This window comes from Rhinolophus ferrumequinum, chromosome X (assembly GCF_004115265.2).
Source record: "Rhinolophus ferrumequinum isolate MPI-CBG mRhiFer1 chromosome X, mRhiFer1_v1.p, whole genome shotgun sequence".
Classification (NCBI taxonomy): domain Eukaryota; kingdom Metazoa; phylum Chordata; class Mammalia; order Chiroptera; family Rhinolophidae; genus Rhinolophus; species Rhinolophus ferrumequinum.
The window spans coordinates 82539987-82559981 of NC_046284.1; the positions used below are offsets into that span (position 1 = coordinate 82539987).

A 19995-nucleotide genomic window follows, 5' to 3' on the forward strand; every position below is an offset into this window, starting at 1 on the left:
TGATTCTTGGTCCTGTTCTTTTGCTGATGCTGTCTCCCACTCTCGCAGTCCACGGCAGGGAAGCATGGTGGACCAATACTTGTACTGGTGCCAACATGTCTCAGTTTCAGTCCCAACTCTGTCACTCACTAGCTGGGTGACCTTAAACGACTCACATCACAACTCTGAGCCTAGGTCCTTATCTGTTAAAAAGGACGCAATATCACCAACATCATGGGGATTATTTATTGGAGAGTGGATGAGATCATAAATAGAATTCACCAACCTGAGTGCCTGGCACACAATAGGTACTCAAAAAAGCGTAGCAGCAAAAAGAAATTAAAAAAAAAAGAAGAAAAGAAATGAAACACAAAAGGGGGGGAAGCGTAGCAGTTATTAGCGTTCATTTCAGTAGATATTTATGGAGCTCTGCTATGGCCGGGGCTTCTGCTGGGTAATGGCTCTCGCCTTCCGCAAGTTCCCAGTCGGTTTGAGAGACTGGGGAGCTGTGACAGAGGAGAGCATGGGGGGCTGTGGAAGCCCACAGGAAGGGATCTGGCTCCATCTAGAGCTGGTACAGGTCAAGTCAGCCTAAGAGCTGAGTCTTAGAGGATGAGGAAGAGCCAGGGACAGAAAGTGAAGAGTGGAAGAACATTCCAGGAAGAAGGAACAGCGTATGCAAAAGAAGCAGCTGGATGTTATTGGGTAGGGCCAGAGGTCCTTAACCTGGGGTGCATAGGTCCCACGTGGGCTTCAAGTGGCCCATGAACCTCCTGAAATTGAATGAAAAATGTTGTGCATGTATACCTATGTGTATTTTTTGTCAAGGAGATGGTTCATGGCTTTCATTAAATGCACAAAGGGTTTGTGTTTCCCCCAAATGATTAAGAACCAGTGTTGCTGGTGATGAAGTGTCATGTAAATGGATCCTAACAAAATAGGAGAGAAATTCGGTAAAATTTGTGATTTAAAAACATCATGGTAGCAATATGAAAAATGGATCGTAAGCATGGAAGCCAGCTGGAAGGTGCAAACTAGCATGTTGGCATAGAAGAAATGGATTCGAGCAGGGTTATTGTGTTGGACTACTCCAGTGGGCACCATTCACATAGAAGCATTTTAACTTCAAATTATGGAATCCAAATTCTTTGAGAGCTATTCATGAGATATAGACCCAATAGAAGATGAGAGAAAGGGAGGAGGCCAGGATGAGCTGGCGTTAGCAGAGGGCCAGAGGGATGTGGGCCCAGGGTACTAACTCAGAAGGAAAAAGGAACCCCTGTTAGTGCTCACCCAGCACCCAAAGTCTTTGATCCTAGACATAATTACTGCCTTCCATCCTACTCCTGGTACTCAGAGATCCTGAGGGACACTGGAGACACTTATTTCTCTGTGGACTTTGGAGAGGAACCACTTCCGGTTTGTGAGTTTTCTGAAGAAAGTAGTGTGTGAGCCAGTCATTCAAAGTCTATAAAGATTCTGAGAGGGAGAAGTGGGAGAGGATGCTCTGAGAGTGTACACAAAGGCCTAGAGGTGAGAAATGGTAAAACTAAACACCGGAGGGTGCGGAAGTCAGACATGCCTCGCAGCTCTCTGGGGCGTTCAGGCTTCTTTTTTGTGGTAGGCAGCTGGAGAGCCATGGGCAGTTCTTGAGCAGGGAAAATGACATGATCAGATTAGCACTTTAGAAGGAAGGGAAACTAGGGAGGAGGCTGTTGCAGTAATCCAAGAGAGAGATAAGCTAACATAGTGGCCCTGGGGATAGAGCAGAGGAGAAGGATTTGAGAGGTGGTTGGGAGGAAGGAAGGACGGGAGTTAGAGACTGAATAGATAATGGGGGTTGGGCGTGGAGATGACTGAGGGTGGAGCTCACAGTAAGTTGCAGTGTTCGGGCCTGGCAATGCATTCATTCATTCAACAAATATTTATGGAGTGCCAGGCACTGTGCTGGGAATTGGGAATATACAAGCACTGAACAACAGAGATGCCTGTCCTGGTACATCTTACAGTGGGTGAGACAGATAATCAATAACAACTAAATATATAGACTGTCTGGTGCCACACCTATCTGGGGGACGATGTTCCAGATGGAAGGAACATCAGTGCTCATTATGTTTGAGGGAGCCCAGCAGGGAGCCCAGTGTGATTGGAAAGTGAACAAGGGGTAAGAGGAGTAGGAAATGAGGTAGCAGGGGTCAGATGTTGTATATATAGCCATATATAGCCTTCGGGAGCTATTTAGAAGGTGTAATCAGCAGGATTTGGTGACTAGAATTGCTAAGGGAGCAGGAAGGTGACTCCCAGGTTTGTTCTGGGCATGGGTGACTGGGTGCGTAGTGGTGACTTTCCCTAAGGTGGGAAATGCAGGAGGACAAGTTTGCAGTGGTGAGATGCTTAAGTTAGAGGTCCCTGGGAACTCTGAAGGCCCTAAGCGCCATCTTAGTGGAGCTTCCAGCAAGCATTATTAGGCTTGATGGGCCTGGGAGGCAGGAGAGAGACTATGTTAGAGAGAGCGCTGCAGGGGTCCTCAGCCATACCTGAAGTTATGAAATGGAATGAGATCAGTGGCGGAGAGTGTGGAATGAAAGAGAAGAGGATGGGTGCAGAACTGGGGAAGAGGTACCAACACATAAGGACTGGGGAGAGCAAGAGGAGCTGGGGGTGGGCAGAGAAGTAGGAGGAAATCCAGCAGGGAGTGGGCTCACTGAAGCAGAGGAAGGAAAGAGCCCTCCGCCTGCAGGAGGGGCTTGTTAAGAGTGGCACATGTTACAGTGGGGGGATGTAAAATGAAGCTGGAAGAGTCTATTGGCTTTAACCACTAGGAGATCCTGGGTGACCTTACTAAGAAGAGTTTCTGTGGAGCGGTGGGCGCACGAGGCAGATTGCAGTGGGTTGAAGAGCTCGTGGGAGGTACTGAAATGGAGATGACCAGTGTAGACGAGTTTCTCAAGAAGTGGAGCTATGAGGAGGAGAGGGGCAGCGATTGCTAGAGGGAGATGTGGGGGCAGATAGAGGGTTTTTATCCCAGATGGGAGATACTTGAGCTTCTATAAATGTTGGTAGGAAGGAGGCACAGAGAGGGAGAGGTTGAAATATGGGAGGAAGAGGGGATGATTGCTGTGGAGGAGGTAGCAGGATTGGGCTCCACAGCCCAGGTGGAGGGACTGACCTTAAATAGCACAGGGGCCCTCTCTCTGTTACAGGGAAGGAAAGCAGAGGCAGTGGTGGTAGTGGGGGCGGATACAAGGGCGTTGAGGAGATTGGTGAAAGAAATGTTTCAGGCAAGTTCAAAGCAACAAATGGAGATACCTGGCCCAAGACATGGGTGCTGGGGCTAGGAGGAGGCAAAGAATACTTCTGGTTGGGAGTCAGGGAGGACTTCCTACAGGAAGCAGCCTTTGAGCTGGACCATGAAGTTCAGACAGGATTTCAACAGGCAAAGATCGGTGCAGAAGGAAGAAATAGTCAGCAACGGGATAGAGATGTGAAAAGGCTGGACATGCCGATGGAGTCATGAACAAGCTAGTATGATGAAGGCTGGCCAAGAGCAAGCAGGATAACATTGATGCCACTGGTAATGACAGTACTAATAACAGTTACCATGTGTGAAGCACCAAACCTACCCTGTGGCAGGTGCTTTATATGCTTGAATTCATTTAATCCCACCATGCCCTGCAGAATAGGTGTTTCCTCATTTTGCAGATAAGGAAAGGAAGTCCTAGAGAGGTGAAGAAATGGACCCAAGTTCACCCAGCTAGTAGGCGGTGGGGCTGATAATTCAAACCCAGGCCTGTCTGACGCTAAAGCCCCGTGCTTTTTTTCACCAAACAGGAAAGGCCAGGTGAGGCCATATGGTGGGGGACACTTGAATGCCAAACTGAGGAGTCTGAACTTTATCCAGAAAGCAATGGGGAGCCAAGGTGGGTGTCTGAGCAGAATAGATTCATGCTTGAAGGAGGGCTTAAGAAAGGCTAATGTGGTCCAAGAGGGGAGGGAGAAGAAATCAGAAAGTGGCTGCAGTATCAAAGTGAAGGGTAGCAGAGGCCTAGCCCGGCTACGAGGGGAGAGAGCAGTGGTCCTAAAAAGTTATTTGTTCCTCATGACAGCCTTGAGAGGTGTGAAGTTTTCTTCTCCTTTTATAGATGAGCAATGGGAGACTCAGAAAACAGGAGCTACTTGCTTAGGACTTGAGCCCTGGTTCATGTGATTTTGCTGACTCAGGAGTTTTAATGACTCAGTGACTGTGGAACAATGTGTCAAAGGGAACTCTGAGTGTGAGGAGAGTGTGCATGCATGGATGTGTGTGCATATGTGTGCGCTTGTCTGTCTGGCAGATGGACAGCAGCGCTTTCCCTTGCCTGTCTCTTTCCTTCCCATCTCTTCCTAATCCTCTAGTTTCCTGGATTCCATACTTACTGCCTCTCCCAGCCAAGGAGTCTGGGAGTGGGGTGATACTGCTTCTTTGGCTCTCCCCAGAAGAGGCTTTCCACTCCCAAGGCACCTGGTCACCCTTCCCTCCACCTCTGTTCTGTCTGTCCATCCACCCCATGAAACTGTAGCCCAGCTCCAGTGACTGCCACCTCCAGACTGGCCCCTGGTATTGCTCCACAGTACCGTAGGGACAGGCGTTTGTTCCTGCAATGACTCCTCCCTGCCTCTGTGGCACTTCTGTGTGGGTGCAAAAGGCCACCTTGGGAATTAGATTCAGCTCATGAGCAGTGAACCATAACGACCACCATACTCCCATTGCTCATATTTGCCAGGCACTTGACGTGTGTTCCAGTCCTTTAAACAATCCCGTAGGGTTGGCTTATGAGCCCCATTTTTCCAGATGAGAAAACTGAGGCTCCAGGAGGGGCAATAATTTGCCTGGGGGACATAGCCTGGAAATACTTGTAGAGCTGGCATTGGAACCCAGGTCTCTTTGCTTCCAAAGATGTGGGCTTTCCACACTCCATTTCTAAGCATCTCCCATCTTCCCAGCCCTGAGCCTTCAGGAAATACAAATCTTTGTCCTTTAAGGGCAGGGTGGATTTCTAGAGCTCGTACCAAATTCACCCGAAGGCCCTGGAGGGATGAGTCTGACGCGTGGAGTTCCAGGAACTCCGGGTCTAAATCGTGAGTCTACCACTCACCCAGCTATGTGACCCGAGGCAGGTTGTCGACCCTCTCCGCTGAGCTTCAATTCCCTCATCTCTAAAATGTTGCCGAGTTGTTAGGGGAGTTAAATGAGATGATGTATGCAAAGTGCCCCAGAGAGCAGGTTACTGCTATTTATATTCAAATGAAGGTTCCGCCTCACCTGGTCGGGGCGGAGTTTATATCCCCTGGGCGAGACCTGAAGCCTGAGCCTAGCCTGGGTGTGGGGGAGGGCTGTCTCAGGAGGGGACCAGCAACTGGCTGCTCAGAGCGGAGTTGCTGTGGCCCTGGATTAATCCACCCCCATCCTAGCCCCACTTCCCTGGTTCCAGCCCTTCAGGTATCTCCCCTGCTCTGCAAACTAATGCCTCTGCCTCTCTCTGTCACCCGCCGCCTGTGGCCTCTACCCTGCCCTTCCTGACCCTAGGGAAGAGGAGGAGGAGGAGGAGACTGAGGAAGAGGAAGAGGAAGACGCTCATCAGTTCTGCTGTCCAGCCTCCGAGTGCAGCAGTCCGTCCTCTCGGTAACTGAGAGGACGAGGGTCATTTTCTATGCAGAAGCAAAAGCCTTAACCAGCCCCTCTGCCCCCGCGACCCCCCCCATGGGAATCCGTCCCTACTTCAAGAACTAGATGGGCAAGCATCTAGCCCCTTCCTCCCCCCACCTCCTTCTTGGAATTCCTTCACCCACTGCTGTCTCCCTTGGACTCCAGCCCTCAAATTCGAAAGGTTGGAGCCCTAGGTCTGACTAAAATATGGGAGCAGCAGAGCTTGGAGCTTGGAGCTTGGAACCTGGACCCTCCTGCACCCGCACCCCACTTCCCAGGCACCCTGGAGCCTGCCACTCCTGGAGAGGTCTCCAGTGACATCCCAAGGACCTACCTCTGGCCTCTGTGAGCACAAACAGAGATGCAGGGTGCCTAGGGCTCAGAGGACCAGGCTGGGGCGGGCCCAGCCTGCCTAGCTCGTTCCCTCGCTGTGGCCATCGCTGCCATCTCCTCCACTGCTTGAGAAGGCCTTGTCCCATGCCCCCTGCCACTCCCATAGTGCTCTGTAAATATGATCAGGAGGAAAAGGCCTTTCGGAGCGCGTGTCGCTGTGTACAAAGGAATTTCCATCAATAAAAGCTGATCTCTTCTCTCTGTCTGATGTATGTTCCACCCGACCCCTGCTTCCCTCTTCTTGTCCCCACCAGGGCCTTACCTGCTTTCCTATCCAAGGCTGGGAACAGCGGCTGGGAGAGAGAGTAGGGTTTTATTCATGGTATTGTCAACGCTCAAAAGGCACTCGATAAATGGATGAATGGTGTGGCACTCTCACCACAGGCAAGCCTGTTGCCTTCTCCAGCCCATCAGCCTGAGGTGGCATGAGCTGGCCAACTTGGACATGTCACTTGGTTTCTCTGCTACCTCGTGTGTAAAAGGAGGAGGGAGGCTTGACCAGAGGATCTCCAAGGACTCCTCCAGCTCTGACATTCTGTCAATCTGAGATGCTACAATTTTAAGAAACTATGAATTTAAGATATGATAATTCAGTGACACATTCCATGCAATCCTGTGGTTTCTATTTCTTCAATGATTTTCGGATTCTCCAATCCTGTGGTTTTAAGATTTCATGATTCTACCATTTAAAGAAAATTCTGATGGTGTGGTTTTAATATTCTGAGATGTTAAGAGTCCTTGGTTTTGTGCTTTCAAGATTCTGATTCTACAACTTTAGGGAATCTCTGAATCTGAGGGGAAGCCATTTCCTCCAGATACAATGACCCTAACTGACCCTGCACCTGCCAGAAGCTGGTTCTAAGAATCCCTGGAAGCTGTCAGCAGGAGAGTGCAAGGTTTCCTCTATGGGCTGTAGGACCCACATCTTTTATGATGTGTCTGTGTTAGGAGAAAAGCCAGGAGACCCCCACACTTTCCCTTTCTGAGCCTTTGGCATTAGATGAATCTGAGTTTACCTCTGGTTCTGCCGCTAGCTCTCTGCGTAAACTGGAGTGAGGATTTTCTTCTCCTTGAGCTTCATTTTCCTCCTGAGTACAGTGAGAATATATCTACATCTCTGGGTTGTCATGAAGATTAGCAAGAAAACACAAGGAGCCCAGCATAGGGTCTGGTGCACGGTTGGGCAAGTGTGCGGTGATTAATGGCTCTTGCTTTGATTGAGGCCCAGGTGAGAGTCCCCCTCTCCTATTTTTCCCTCCCTGTTTTTGGCTGTCTATCATGTTGAGCTCATAGTTTTTCCATAGGCTCACCTCATTCCGTCACTCATTGCTTTATGCACTTAGTCACTCAACTCATCTATTCATTCACTCATTCAAACTCTCATTTATCTCTTCCCTCCCTCTCTTCCTCTCTCCCTTATTTTCTCCTCCAGAGGGCATTGCTTGAGCACCTGTTGTGTGCAAGGCTTCAAGCGAAATACTGTGAGGGGTCAAAAATATGCTCTCTGTACATTCTCCATCTCCCAGGAGAGATGAGAAATCCTTTGAGAAAGTAGTCAGGGTGTGAAGGGCTGAAATGATTGAGCAGATATGGCTTCAGTGATGAGCAAAATGTGTTCCTGGCCCAAAGACGAGGGAGCTGTCAAGGTGGGCTGAGGGGTAGTGTCCAGGAGGGGCTCTCTGAACGAGGAGGGGCAAGAGGGGAAGGCTGAGAAGGCTTTGAATAGGTGGCAAGAGGTAAGGAGGCGTTACCGGAGACAGAGACAGCATGAACAAAAACCTGGTGGAGAGCTCCAGGGTCATGCTGGGAAATGGTGTGTAGACTGCTCTGTTTGACTGGCTCTCCATGGCAGGTGGGTCTAGGTGACCTGTGTCTGGGGAGTGGGAGAACATTTTACCCTTCATTTGATTGGAGACAGAAGGCAGTAGGGGGGCCGGGGTTCAACTCAGTGGGGAGACAGGGCAAGTCAAGGTCAGATGGCCATGATGGGAGCCGGGGTGTAGGCAACCAAATTGGCTGAGGGCCTGTGTTGCGGGAAGGGGGAGCTCTCTATCAGTTGTGAGGGAAACGTGTGTGCCTGTGCATATGTGTGCATGTCTTTACATGAGACCGACGGGTCTGACGGGAGTGAGAGACTGTGCACTGGTATGTATCTCCGGGAATGTGATTGTGTGAGGCTGGGTGTGAGGAATTCTGAGCGTGTGAAGTGGAGACTTTCTGTGCCTGGCGGGCTCTCTTTCTGTGCCCAGTGAAGGTAATCACAAAACTGGGTGTAGGTGGCTTTTGAGCATGCGGGGCTATGGCTTGTAGTGTGACAGTTGTCAGGCAGGATGGTCACACAGACACACATGACTGCTACCTGTGCTCTTAGGGGACTAAGGTGGCTGTTGGTGCTTACTGTGTGCTGGGCCCTGGCCTGGGCCTGGAGGGTCCACAGAGGTGACTCACACTAGCCACTGCCCTTGGGAAACAGGAACAGGGTGGGGGATGGACACTTCAATAGGGAATCACAGGTTAGCTGGAGATAAGTACCGCCTGTGACGTGAGTGTGCGCAGGACACAGAGGGGGGTGTAGCTGACTCTGTCAGGTTTGGGGTCAGTAGAGTGAGTCAGAACTGACTTCCCAGGAGGGCCTGGCTGCCCAGGCTGCCGTAAGATGTAGATGAGCTACCCAGACGGATGGAGTCTGAGGGGGAGGGGCGGGGGAGGGCATCCTGGGCAGAAGAAACCAAGGAAGAGCATGAGCACAGACAGGCATGGCGATGAGATCAATTCGTCACAGCCTAGGGAGTGGGAAGGCAGGGGACTTGAATTCTCATCCTGTGGGACCTTGGGCAAAGCGCTTTGACTGTTGGGGCCTCATTTTGGATCTGTGGGGTTGGACGTTTCATAAAGTCCACACCAGTTCTGTGGATCTTCTACCCTCAGCCAGCCAAACCCATGAACTATTGCTCTCGTGGTCAGGCACTTCTGCATTCTTACCCCAGGCTTCCCTGCTTCTTTCTGGGTTGTTTCCTCACTCACACACTCCACAAATACTTACCCAGCTTCTGGCCCTCTGTGTGCCACTGTGGGAAGGCATGGGGAGCTGGAGAATGCAGGGACTCAGCCTTGAAGGGGCTGCTCAGTGTGGGATGGTAGGTAAGAGCAGGAACTTTGACTTGCTGTGTACATTGGTGTGACTCGCCTGGCGCCACCACTGCTGAGCTTTGAGACGGTGGGCAAAAGACTTCATCTCTTAATCCCTCAGTTTCCTCATCTGTGTTATCCCCTTCAGAGAGAACAACCCATACCTTGCAGGGTTACTAGGTCTAGCAAAGAGTAGGTACTCAGTAAATGACAACTATTATTTTTAGGGCTGCAAAAAAGCAGAGCTGGGATTCAAACCCAGGTCTGTGTGCTCGCCAGCCTATTTGCCTGCTGTCTACTCAGTCAGGCTTTCGATGGCTTCCTTCTTCCCTTCCAGCCCCTGTGCCAAGCCAGTCTGGCCTCAGGTTTGGAATCTCTGTGGCGCTGGGATTGGGCAGCAGAAATAGCTTTCAGAAGAGCCATCAGAGGAGAGAGAGGTGACTAGAGTTCCCCTTCTCCCCCCGCACACACTGGGTCCTGTCTCCTTGCCCAGTCTTCCTCCAGAACCCACAGACCCTCATCTATGTGCACTGACCTCCTCATCTTGTTTTCTTGTCTCTCACTTCTGGTCCCCGCGCCCCCCCTTCCAGCCCAAGTTGTCATGGGGATAGTCCTCAGCATCCCTAGCTTCCTCTTGCCCTCATCTTATGGTATCTATAGCAACAGCCCCCATTCATTTCCATGGCAACTGCATCCTGATCCCATCCCCTGCTGGCTGCCTGGCTCTGGGCAGTGCCAGTAAAGGGAAGGAGGGAGAGAGACCTCCCATTAGGAGCAGCAGTCAGTGCCCCTGCCATGGGTAGGCTACCCCAAATCCCTCCAGGCCGTCCTGTCCCTTCTCTCCCCATTTTAGTGTCTTGGCTCACAAGGCACTCTATCCACTCCTCATAGGCAAGGCCCCATTCAGTAACTTCCTCCCCCAGGAAGCCTTCAGGCAGCAGGGGAACTAGTGTAAGCTCTGGGCTTTGAGTCCCTGTTTTGCCACTTCCTAGCTCTGAGACTTTTGGCAGTCACATCCCCCCTCAGAGCCTTTTTCCTCTTCTGCAGAATAGGAATCCTAATTCTTCCTTCATGTTTGCCATGCCGATTAAATAATGTGCAAAAATGCCTGACACGGGGAAGGTGAACTGTAAGTGCGAGTTTATTTTTATTCTGCTCAGCCACCCCCACGCAGAAGGAATCTCTCTCCTGAGCACCCCCAGCACTTCCTCTGTTCCCAAACCCTGAGAACTTTCGGCTTTGTACTGTGGTTATTTGTGTAACATGGTTTATTTCCTCCACTGCAGAGGACACTCTCAGTTCCCCCACAGAATAGCCCAGCAAAGTGTGCAAAACGGGGCGCAGGTGTGTGTGTGTGTGTGTGTGTGTGTGTGTGTGTGTGTGTGTGTATCAGAGAGAGAGAGAGACAGAGAGAGAGAGAGATTTTCCATGTGATCAACATGTCCCTGAGTGCTTTGGGGGCTCTGAGCTAAGCGATTTCACGTCCCCAAGTCTCCTTTCTTCCGCTGTAGGTCTGGCATGGGGGCAATGCCCTCAAGTCTTGTCCTTTTTACCAGGCCCGCTAGGGGGAGCCTGTGTTTACAGCCTGACCTCCCCACCACTGTCCCTTTGCAACCAAGGGGTGACAGAGGGGAGAGCGAGCCAGAAGTGGAGAGAGGCACACAGATGTCATGAAAAGACAGCCTGGGCCCTGGGTTTGCATCCTGACGTTCTCACTTAATAGCCGTGTGACCTTGAGCCAGTTTACATCATCAGTCTGAGCCTCAGTGTCTTCATCTATAAAATGGGGCTAACGACGCCTGCCTCAATAAGTTGCAAGGCTTCAGTGAGCCAATGAACACCCTTGCCCTAGGGATGGAAGGGACTATAGGGCCCGACAGCAGCACAGAGGAGGAGCCTGTAAGCCAACCTGTGTGCAGGGGACAGGCAGACATGGAAGGGTACACCTGAGCTAAATGTTGAAGGATGAACAGGAGGTAGCTAGGTTGGAGTAATGGGGCAGAGGGTGTATAAGTCAGAGGTCAGGTCAGGAGAACCAGCCACGACTATGGTGAGGAAACTGGAGGTTATCCTATGGATGATAATTCCTGTAAACCTTGTTAGATCATGTCCCTCCTCTGCTCATCTCAAGCAGAGCAAAAGCCAGTCTTTATTGTGGGCTCAATGCCCTTCACGATTTGCCCTCTATTACCTCTCTGGTCTCACCTCCTATCAGTTTCCCCTCACTCACTCTGCTCCAGCTACACTGGTCTCCTCACTGTTCCTTAAATATGCCAGGCACAGTTCCACCTCAGGGCCTTTGCACTGGCTCTATCCTCTGTCTGCATTGCTCTTGCCTCAGATAACCACACAGCTCACTCCCTCCCTGCCATCAGGGTTCTGCTTATATGCCATTTCTTCCAAAAGACCTTCCTTGACCACCACATCTAAAACAACACCTTTTCTTATTCTGCCGTATTTTCCTTCCTAGCACTTATCTCTATCTGAAATAATAGTATGTAGTTATAGTCTGCTTCTTCCACAAGAATGTCACCTCCCCGTGGAAACAAGTCTTATGCATCTTGTTCACTATTATATTTCCAGCACCCAGCACTGCCTGGCACAGAGCAAGCACTCAATCATGAATGAATCGTGAGGAGCCATGGAAGGGTTTTAGTGGGAGAGCAAAAAGGTCAGACTTGTATTTTGGGAAGATCTCTCTGGCCACAAGATGGAGAACAGATTGGACGAGGAGACTGGAGGCTGTTGTCAAAGTTTAGGTGAGAGGATTTATTAGCTCAGCCCACCAGAGGTCATTCACTGACTCCCTTACCCCAGAAGTTTTTATTGAGCACCTACTCTGCTCCAGGCCTTGTGCTCTGTGTTAGCTAGGAGATTACCAAATTTTTTTCCTGTGCTGGGATCTAGGAGTCATGTACACAAATAGCCGTCACACTTTGCCAAAGCTAATCTGTGCCATAAAAAGGACAGACGTGTGCTGTGTGGGGGAGCTCTGAACAGGATTGGCCATCATTTCTGGCTGAAGGTGGGCTTCAAGAGGGCTTCTTAGTGGTGGCATATGACCTGAGTCTTGATGGAACTAGGGTGTGGGGGCATTTCTCAGATTGTAGGTGGCAGAGATGATAGCGAATGCATTTCAGGTGGAAGGTACTGTATGAGCAGCTTTGGAGGTGGAAAGCAGAGAAGGATTGGGGAGAAACAGGACCAAACCAGGCTGGAGGGAAGGGTGGAGGGGGTGGGGTATTGGCAGCCAGCCCTGCAGCATGGCTTAATGTTTAAGAACGTGAGCTCAGGAATCAGACAGCTTGGATTTGGATCCTGGCTCGATCGTTAATAGCTGTGTGTGATCATAGATATATTACTTAACCTCTCTGGGCTTCAGTTGCTTTATGTGTAAAATGAATAACAATACCTGTCTCATAGGCTTGTTTTGAAGAATAAACAAGTTATTAAATGTGAAGTGGTAAGAACAGTGCCTGAACGTGCTCAGTGCTCTCTAAGCATTAGCTGTTGTTAATCTTGGAGATGGCTCAAATGCCACAATGAGGAACTGGGGCTATCTCAGTGGGCAGTGGGAGCTGTGGATGATTCGCGAACAAAGGAGACAGGTGATCAAAACTGAGCTGGAGCTGTGTACTGGGAAGGGAGAGGTTTGAGAGGTGGTGGGCAGGATCCTGAGTCCTGAGGGGAGAGGAGAGGAGCATCTTAGACGCCAGGAGTGGGGGAGGGGCTGGGCTGGGTCTGACTCCTGGAGGGGGACTTCACAGGCCCGAGGCCCTGAAGGAGAGAGCGTTTGGGGTAGAGGGCAGCCGCCCACCCCCCCTCCGTCTGTTTCCGCCTGGCTCCTCGCAGTGTTGCAGACTAAAGCTTGGGAAGGTGGTAGATGAGCAGTGGGTAGGAGCTCGCACCAGGGCAGAGCCAAGCTCCATCCCTGCAGCCCAGGTCCCAGCCTCACAGGTACAGCTTCCCCACCCCGCCCAGCATCCAGCCCAAAATGCTCTTCTGCAAGGCTGGCAGGCCTGTTGCAGCTCAATCTTCCGCCCTGATAGGGAGCCCTCCTATACACATCCCAGCTCTCCTCTGCCCTGCACCCTGACCTCTGCCAAGTCAGGGCTGGGGAGTGGCCCCTTAACCCTTTCACCAGCTAAGAGCCCCATCAATCCAGTGCCTGCCCAGACCAGACCATTATCTGGGCTCCAGCCACACGCAATCCCCCTACTCCACAACCCCCTGGGCCTCACCTGCTTTCCCTCCCCTCCTGACTCTCTCCCCTATTCTCCTGCCTCTGTGCCTCCTCACCATGCCCTCTCTGCTCAGGGCGGCTCAGAGCTGCTCAGGGCGGCTGGGCTCTGTTGCCACCTGGGTTCCCTGGCAGCCTGGTTGCCATTGACACCCATGGAAGCAGGTCTGGCGGAGCTGGGCACCATGGGAAAGGTTCTGACGGAACAATAGCTCTGGATAACCAGGGCAGGCAAGGCCCAGTGCCTGGCTCCTGCCACCCTTCAGCCTTGAGACCCTGGTCCCCTCCCCTAGCAGAGCAGAGGAGGCCATGAGGAGAAAAAGGAAGCTACCCCGCAGGGCAGCTCTTTACCTGTGAGGATGCTGGATGAGAGGCCCCACCCATTGTCTCTAAGCCCTGTGCCCTCGATGCCAGGGAATCCTGGGAATTGGCCAGGCCCGAGGCCAGGCAGCTGAGGGCAGGGGCGGGGCTGCAGGGGGCAGGGCTGGGCAGAGAGGGGAGAGCCTGGATGCCTGGGATGCAAGAGTGGGCCTCTGGCCTGATTTGGGGTGGTGCTGGGGATCAGGCAGGGCGGTAAACCACAGGCACATGCTGTGTTGGGAACAGAGCCCTGAGGGGAAGAGGTCTGGGGGGAGGGCTGGAGCCGTAAGCGAACTAGTCCGTCGCGGGAAGGAGGATTTGGAGATGGAGGTATTAGGGGACAGGACTCTTAGAAAAGGGGGCTTGAGAGAACAAGACTAGAAGGAAACTAGTCTGGGACTAAATTTGTGAGGGGATGTGGCCATGAGGGGACCAGGCAGTGAGGGGTGAGTAGGACTGGGGACAAGACTGAGAAGATCCAGCCTTGAGGGAAAGGAGTCTAGAGGATGGAGCTGTGCGGGGACCAGGTCTGTGAGAGGACGGGGGCCACTTGAGGACAGAGCTGTGAGGGATGGGGCAGAAGGGGAACGAGGATGAGGCTGTGAAGGCAAGGGGGCCTGAAGGGAGGGGACCCTGAGGGCAGTGAAAAGACAGTTTGGTGGGGATGGGGTAGGGGGGTGGGGTGTAAGACTCCCTTTTGTCCTTTAAGTACTTGGGTCCTTATAACTGTGAAGAAGCTGGGGGGGTGGGGCTATGGGAAGGAATCTGGTCCATCCACTCTCAGTCTGGCCCAGCAGGTCTGTCCTTTGTTCCCACATCCTGGCTCATCTTATCTCATCCCCACAGTGTGGAGGGTGATGCCCCAGGCAGTGACCTGAGCACAGCAGTTGATAGTCCTGGGAGCCAACCCCCCTACCGGCTGAGCCAGCTGTCTTCCACCAGCAGCCACATGGGAGGCCCCCCTGCTGGGGTGGGCCTTCCCTGGGCTCAGCGGGCCCGCCTCCAGCCAGCCAGTGTCGCCCTGAGGAAGCAGGAGGAGGAGGAGATAAAGCGCTCCAAGGCCCTTTCGGACAGCTACGAACTCTCCACAGACCTGCAGGACAAGAAGGTGCACAGGAGATGGCTCGGGCTAGGAATGGGCGTGGGAATGGGGGTGTGAGAGAATCAAGGGAAGGATTGGGATGTGGCACTTGGGGGTGGTATCCAAAGAGGGATAGTAAGGCTGGAATGGAAGAAGACAGGCTCCAGGACCCTTCACCCTATTGGGAACTCATTTACCACCTATCCACTGAATCTGGATTCCCTCAGCAAACACTGAGCTTCATGCTGGGTCCTGGAGATATAAAGATGAATGAGACCTGGACCGGTTCTCAAAAATCTCTGTCTGATGGGAGAAGCACACACATAAGTTGACAATTTGAGAAGAGCGTGCTCAGTATATCACGCAAGATATTGTTTAGCTAAAGGGGGAGGCACAAAATACTATGTGTGGAAAAAAAAACACTGGAAGGACATATACCAAAATGTTAATTGTGGTTATGGTTAGGTGTTAGGAGTTTACGCGAACCAATCTTATTTCCTTCCTTCCTTCCTTCCTTCCTTCCTTCCTTCCTTCCTTCCTTCCTTCCTTCTTTCCTTCCCTCCCTCCCTCTTTCCCCGCTCCATCCTCCCTCTCTCTCCTCTCCTCTCTTCCTTCCTTCTCCCTCTCCTCCTTGCTCTCAATCTTTCTTTCTTTCTTTCTTTCTTCCTTCCTTCCTTCCTTCTTTCCTTCCTTCCTTCCTTCCTTCCTTCCTTCCTTTCTTTCATTCATTCTTTCTTTCTTTCTTTCTTTTCTTTCTTTTCTTCCTTCCTTCCTTCCTTCCTTCCTTCCTTCCTTCCTTCCTTCCTTCCTTCCTTTTCTCTTTCTCCCTTCCCCTCCCTCCTCCTTCTCCTCCTCCCTCTGTTCCTCCCTCCCTTTCTTCCTTCCTTCTTTCTTTCCTTTTTTGGCCTCTCAATTTTTTTCTAACTTTTTTGGAATACTCAATGTCTATTCAGTTCTTGTAAATAAAAAAAGAAAACCACAATCCAGCCCCGTGTGACACGTGCTATCTGAGATTAGAGTGAGAAGACAAGTCTGAGAGTGCAGCCTGGTGCATTCAGGCAGCTAGCTGTAAGCAGTTAGCTGTGACTCCGGTAGTATGGTTGAGGCCCAGAAAGATGAGGCTGTAGTGAGTTTCTGACCTTGTTCCCCTCGACCCTCCTCTACCAGGTGGAAATGCTGGAGAGGAAGTATGGGGGCTCCTTTCTGAGCCGCAGGGCCGCCAGGACCATCCAGACGGCCTTCCGCCAGTACCGCATGAACAAGAACTTTGAGCGGCTCCGCAGCTCAGCTTCGGAGAGCCGCATGTCCCGGCGCATCATCCTTTCCAACATGCGGATGCAGTTCTCCTTTGAGGAGTACGAGAAGGCACAGAACCCTGCGTACTTCGAGGGCAAGCCTGCCTCGCTGGACGAGGGTGCCATGGCTGGTGCCCGGAGCCACCGGCTTGAACGGGGGCTACCGTATGGAGGCTCCTGTGGAGGAGGCATCGATGGTGGGGGAAGCTCCGTCACCACATCAGGAGAGTTTTCTAATGACATCACAGAGCTGGAGGACTCCTTCTCCAAACAGGTCAGCATCCCTGAGAAGGGCCTTTCCTCCCCATCCCCGTTCTCTGACGACTCCTATGACTTTTTACCTATACTTCAAACTGAAAGACATTGCCCCACAAACATTTAAGAACAACCACTAGCTACCATGAGTAGGGACTGTGAATTGGCAAGACAGAAAAATTATGTAGTGAAAACAAGCAAGTTACAAATCCGGGGGTGTAGAACACATAAGAAAATTAAAGTTCTCACTCTTTGGAACTTGATCCACTATCAAAGTTTGGCCTAAAGCCTGTGATGAGCGACTACTCTGTGCCAGGTACTGTGCGTGCCTCATAATGACCTGTGAGATGGGGGAGGGTACCCTGATTTTACAGAGGAGGAGACTGAGGCTCTGAGGCCCTGAGAGATGAAGTGACTTTTCCAAACTTGATTGGAACTCAGCTCTGCCTGGTTCCAAAGCCCATGCCCTTTGGCTTACACCACACTTACCACAGACCAGGCTCTGTGCTGGTCACCTTGGGGGAGACAGATGAACCACCCAGGTCCTTGTTCTCAAGGATCTCCCGGGCCAGTAGTTCTCCAGGATCTAATGGCCAACATATGTGCACGTTACTGTCTCCTGAAATAGAGTGTGCTCAGAGCCATGAGAAATGATCATGTATAGTACTGGGGGAACCAGAGAGGGAGAAGAAGCTTTCTTTTGGGAGGACCAGAGAAGGCTTCTTTGAGAAAACAGCACTGGAGCTGGGCCTTACCAGGCAGATAAGATTTAGCGAGATAGGCAGGGTGTCGCTTGCGTAGGCATTGCGTTAGCCAAAAACACGGAAGGGTGGGAATGTATCAGGCACTGATGGTGGTGGGAGATCATTCTAGGCTTGAGCATGTCAGCACATCTGCTCAGGTGCAAATCCCAGCTCTGTCATTTCCCAGCTGTATGATCTTGGTCAAACTGTTTAACCTCACTGAAACATGATCAATAAAATGGAGATAAACCCTTCTTTTTAGAGTTGTTTTAAAGATTCAGTTCACTAGATAATATATATGAAAACATCTAGTATGTGGTAGATGCTAAGTACATGTGAGTTTCCTTCCTAAAACCAAGGAGGTGTTTGGTTGAGATTGTTAAAAGAATGAAGGAAGGAAGGAAGGTAGGACGGAGGGAAGGAAGGGAGGGAGGAAGGAAGGAAGGAAGGAAGGAAGGAAGGAAGGAAAGAAGGAAGGAAGGAAAGAAGCTTTATAAGAGGAGAAATCACTCTGCTCTAACCTCTGTGATCTGGCTCTGCCGTCAGTCTGGGCATGCCTCCTTGTAGCTAGTGAAGGGGTTGTGTTGGGGGTGGTTAGAGGGAAGGAAATAAGTATTAAAGAAAAATCTAAATCACTCATCTATTCATTCATACAACAAACATTTAATTGACCATCTCTTCTGTGTTAAGCAATGTATTGAGCTCAGCTAGAAAGAAAGAAACTGAGCCTGGAACCATCCCCCTAGGGGTAGTGGGGGAAAGGAGCTCACAGTCTCTGGGGACATCGAGGAAGCAGGCCTGGGCCCAGCTCTCAGTGCTATCCTAATCTGATGGGGAAGGGTATTAGTTTATCTATTGCTGCGTAACAAATCACCCCAAAATTTAGTAGCTTACAACCAAATTTAAAGACTGACCTTAAACATCAAACATTGATTATCTCATACAGTTTCTGAGGGCCAGGGATCTGGGAGGGGCTTGGCTGGTGGTTCTGTCTCAGGGTCTCTCCTGAAGCTGCAATTAAGCTATAGGGTGGGACCACAGTCTCTGAAGTCTTGACTAGGGCTGACGGGTCTGCTTCCAAGCTCGCTCGTTTGGCTGTCGGCAGGATTCAGGTTCTCACCACATGGGCCTCCCCATAGGACTGCTCATGGCATGGCTTCCCCCAGAGCAAAGGGTCTGAGAGAGAGAAAGCACAAGTGAGTGAGAGGGTTCAAGACATAAGCTGTACTCTTCCATAACCTAATCTCGGAAGTGATATCCCGTCACTTCTGCCATATGTCATCAGTCCCACAGACCCACCAGGAGACAGGGCTCATTGGGGGTCAGTTTAGAGGCTGGACACCACAGAGAGGCAGAGTTACCAGTCAGGGTCTGGATTCTCAAGGCTAAATCTTGTGGATTTCCTAAGAGAGAACCAGACAGAGGGCTCTGGGAGCCCAGAGGAAGCTGGGATTTGGGTTTACCCAGGGAATGGCAGAGGCAGGAATGTGGATTGAATCAGGGAGGAGGTGGCGTTTGGCTTGGGTCTATATAGACATTAAGGAGGTACTGGGATATCTGAGAAGGAAATTTGTGGGCATTAGTCCCAGCTCCTGCGAGCTCACCCACAGCTCCCTGGGCGTTATTTTATACACTGCAGAGAACCTGTGGAGGTGGGGCAGGGGAATCCCTCTTCTTGGCTGACCCACCAGGAAGTTTCCCCCTATTGCCTTTCCTTCCTCCCTCATTCCCACTCCTCTACCATCCCACCATCCTTCCCTTCATCTTCCCTTCCTTTCTTTCCCTTTCCCTCCTTCCCTCCCCCCCCCCACAGGTAAAGTCTCTGGCTGAATCCATCGACGAGGCCCTGAACTGCCACCCATCGGGGCCCATGTCCGAGGAGCCAGGGTCAGCCCAACTGGAGAAGCGAGAGTCAAAGGAACAGCAAGAGGACAGCTCAGCCACATCCTTCAGTGACCTTCCCCTCTACTTGGATGACCCAGTCCCCCCGCCATCCCCTGAACGACTGCCCAGCACAGAGCCCCCACCCCAGAGCCGGCCTGAGTTCTGGGCACCAGCCCCTCTCCCACCAGTTCCTCCACCAGTGCCACCAGGGACCCGGGAAGATGGTAGCCGTGAGGAAGGCACTCGCAGGGGGCCTGGGTGCTTAGAGTGTCGCGATTTCCGGCTGCGAGCCGCCCACCTTCCCCTCCTTACCATTGAGCCTCCTAGTGACAGCTCTGTAGACCTGAGTGACCGCTCAGACCGTGGCTCTGTCCACCGCCAGCTGGTGTATGAAGCCGATGGCTGCAGCCCCCATGGGACCCTGAAGCACAAGGGGCCACCGGGCAGGGCCCCGATCCCACACCGCCACTACCCAGCCCCGGAGGGCCCAGCCCCAGCCCCGCCAGGGCCCCTGCCACCAGCCCCCAACAGTGGTACTGGGCCCAGTGGTGTGGCTGGGGCTCGGAGGTTGGGGAAGTGTGAGGCCGCAGGCGAGAACTCTGATGGTGGAGACAATGAGAGCCTCGAGAGCTCCAGCAATTCCAATGAGACCATCAACTGCAGCTCTGGCTCCTCTTCGAGGGACAGCCTGAGGGAGCCTCCAGCCACCGGCCTGTGCAAGCAGACTTACCAGCGGGAAACGAGGCACAGCTGGGACTCACCAGCCTTCAACAACGACGTGGTACAGAGGCGCCATTACAGAATTGGCCTCAACCTCTTCAATAAGTACGTGCTCCCGTTCCCACCCTCCTGCCCCTTCCTACCCTGCCACTGGGCACGTTGACCTTGGGGCTGAACTCCAAGCAGTGATCTGCTACCGCCATCCTCTCATTCTGTGGATGGCGTTTCTC

General features: G+C 51.8%; 1 protein-coding gene across 7 annotated transcripts in view; it reads left to right on the top strand.

Annotated features, from left to right (window-relative positions):
• IQSEC2 (IQ motif and Sec7 domain ArfGEF 2) overlaps window positions 1-19995 on the top strand; it is a 76443-nt gene that overhangs the window by 41969 nt on the left and 14479 nt on the right. For 6 of the 7 annotated variants that reach the window (XM_033106007.1, XM_033106017.1, XM_033106049.1 and 3 more), the window contains 3 exons: window positions 14634-14895; window positions 16036-16437; window positions 18975-19870. In XM_033106007.1, the coding sequence (XP_032961898.1) occupies window positions 14634-14895; window positions 16036-16437; window positions 18975-19870 (1560 nt within the window). Of the gene's footprint in view, window positions 1-5545; window positions 6256-14633; window positions 14896-16035; window positions 16438-18974; window positions 19871-19995 lie in introns of those variants that run through there. The other variant, XM_033106065.1, reaches the window with a different exon arrangement.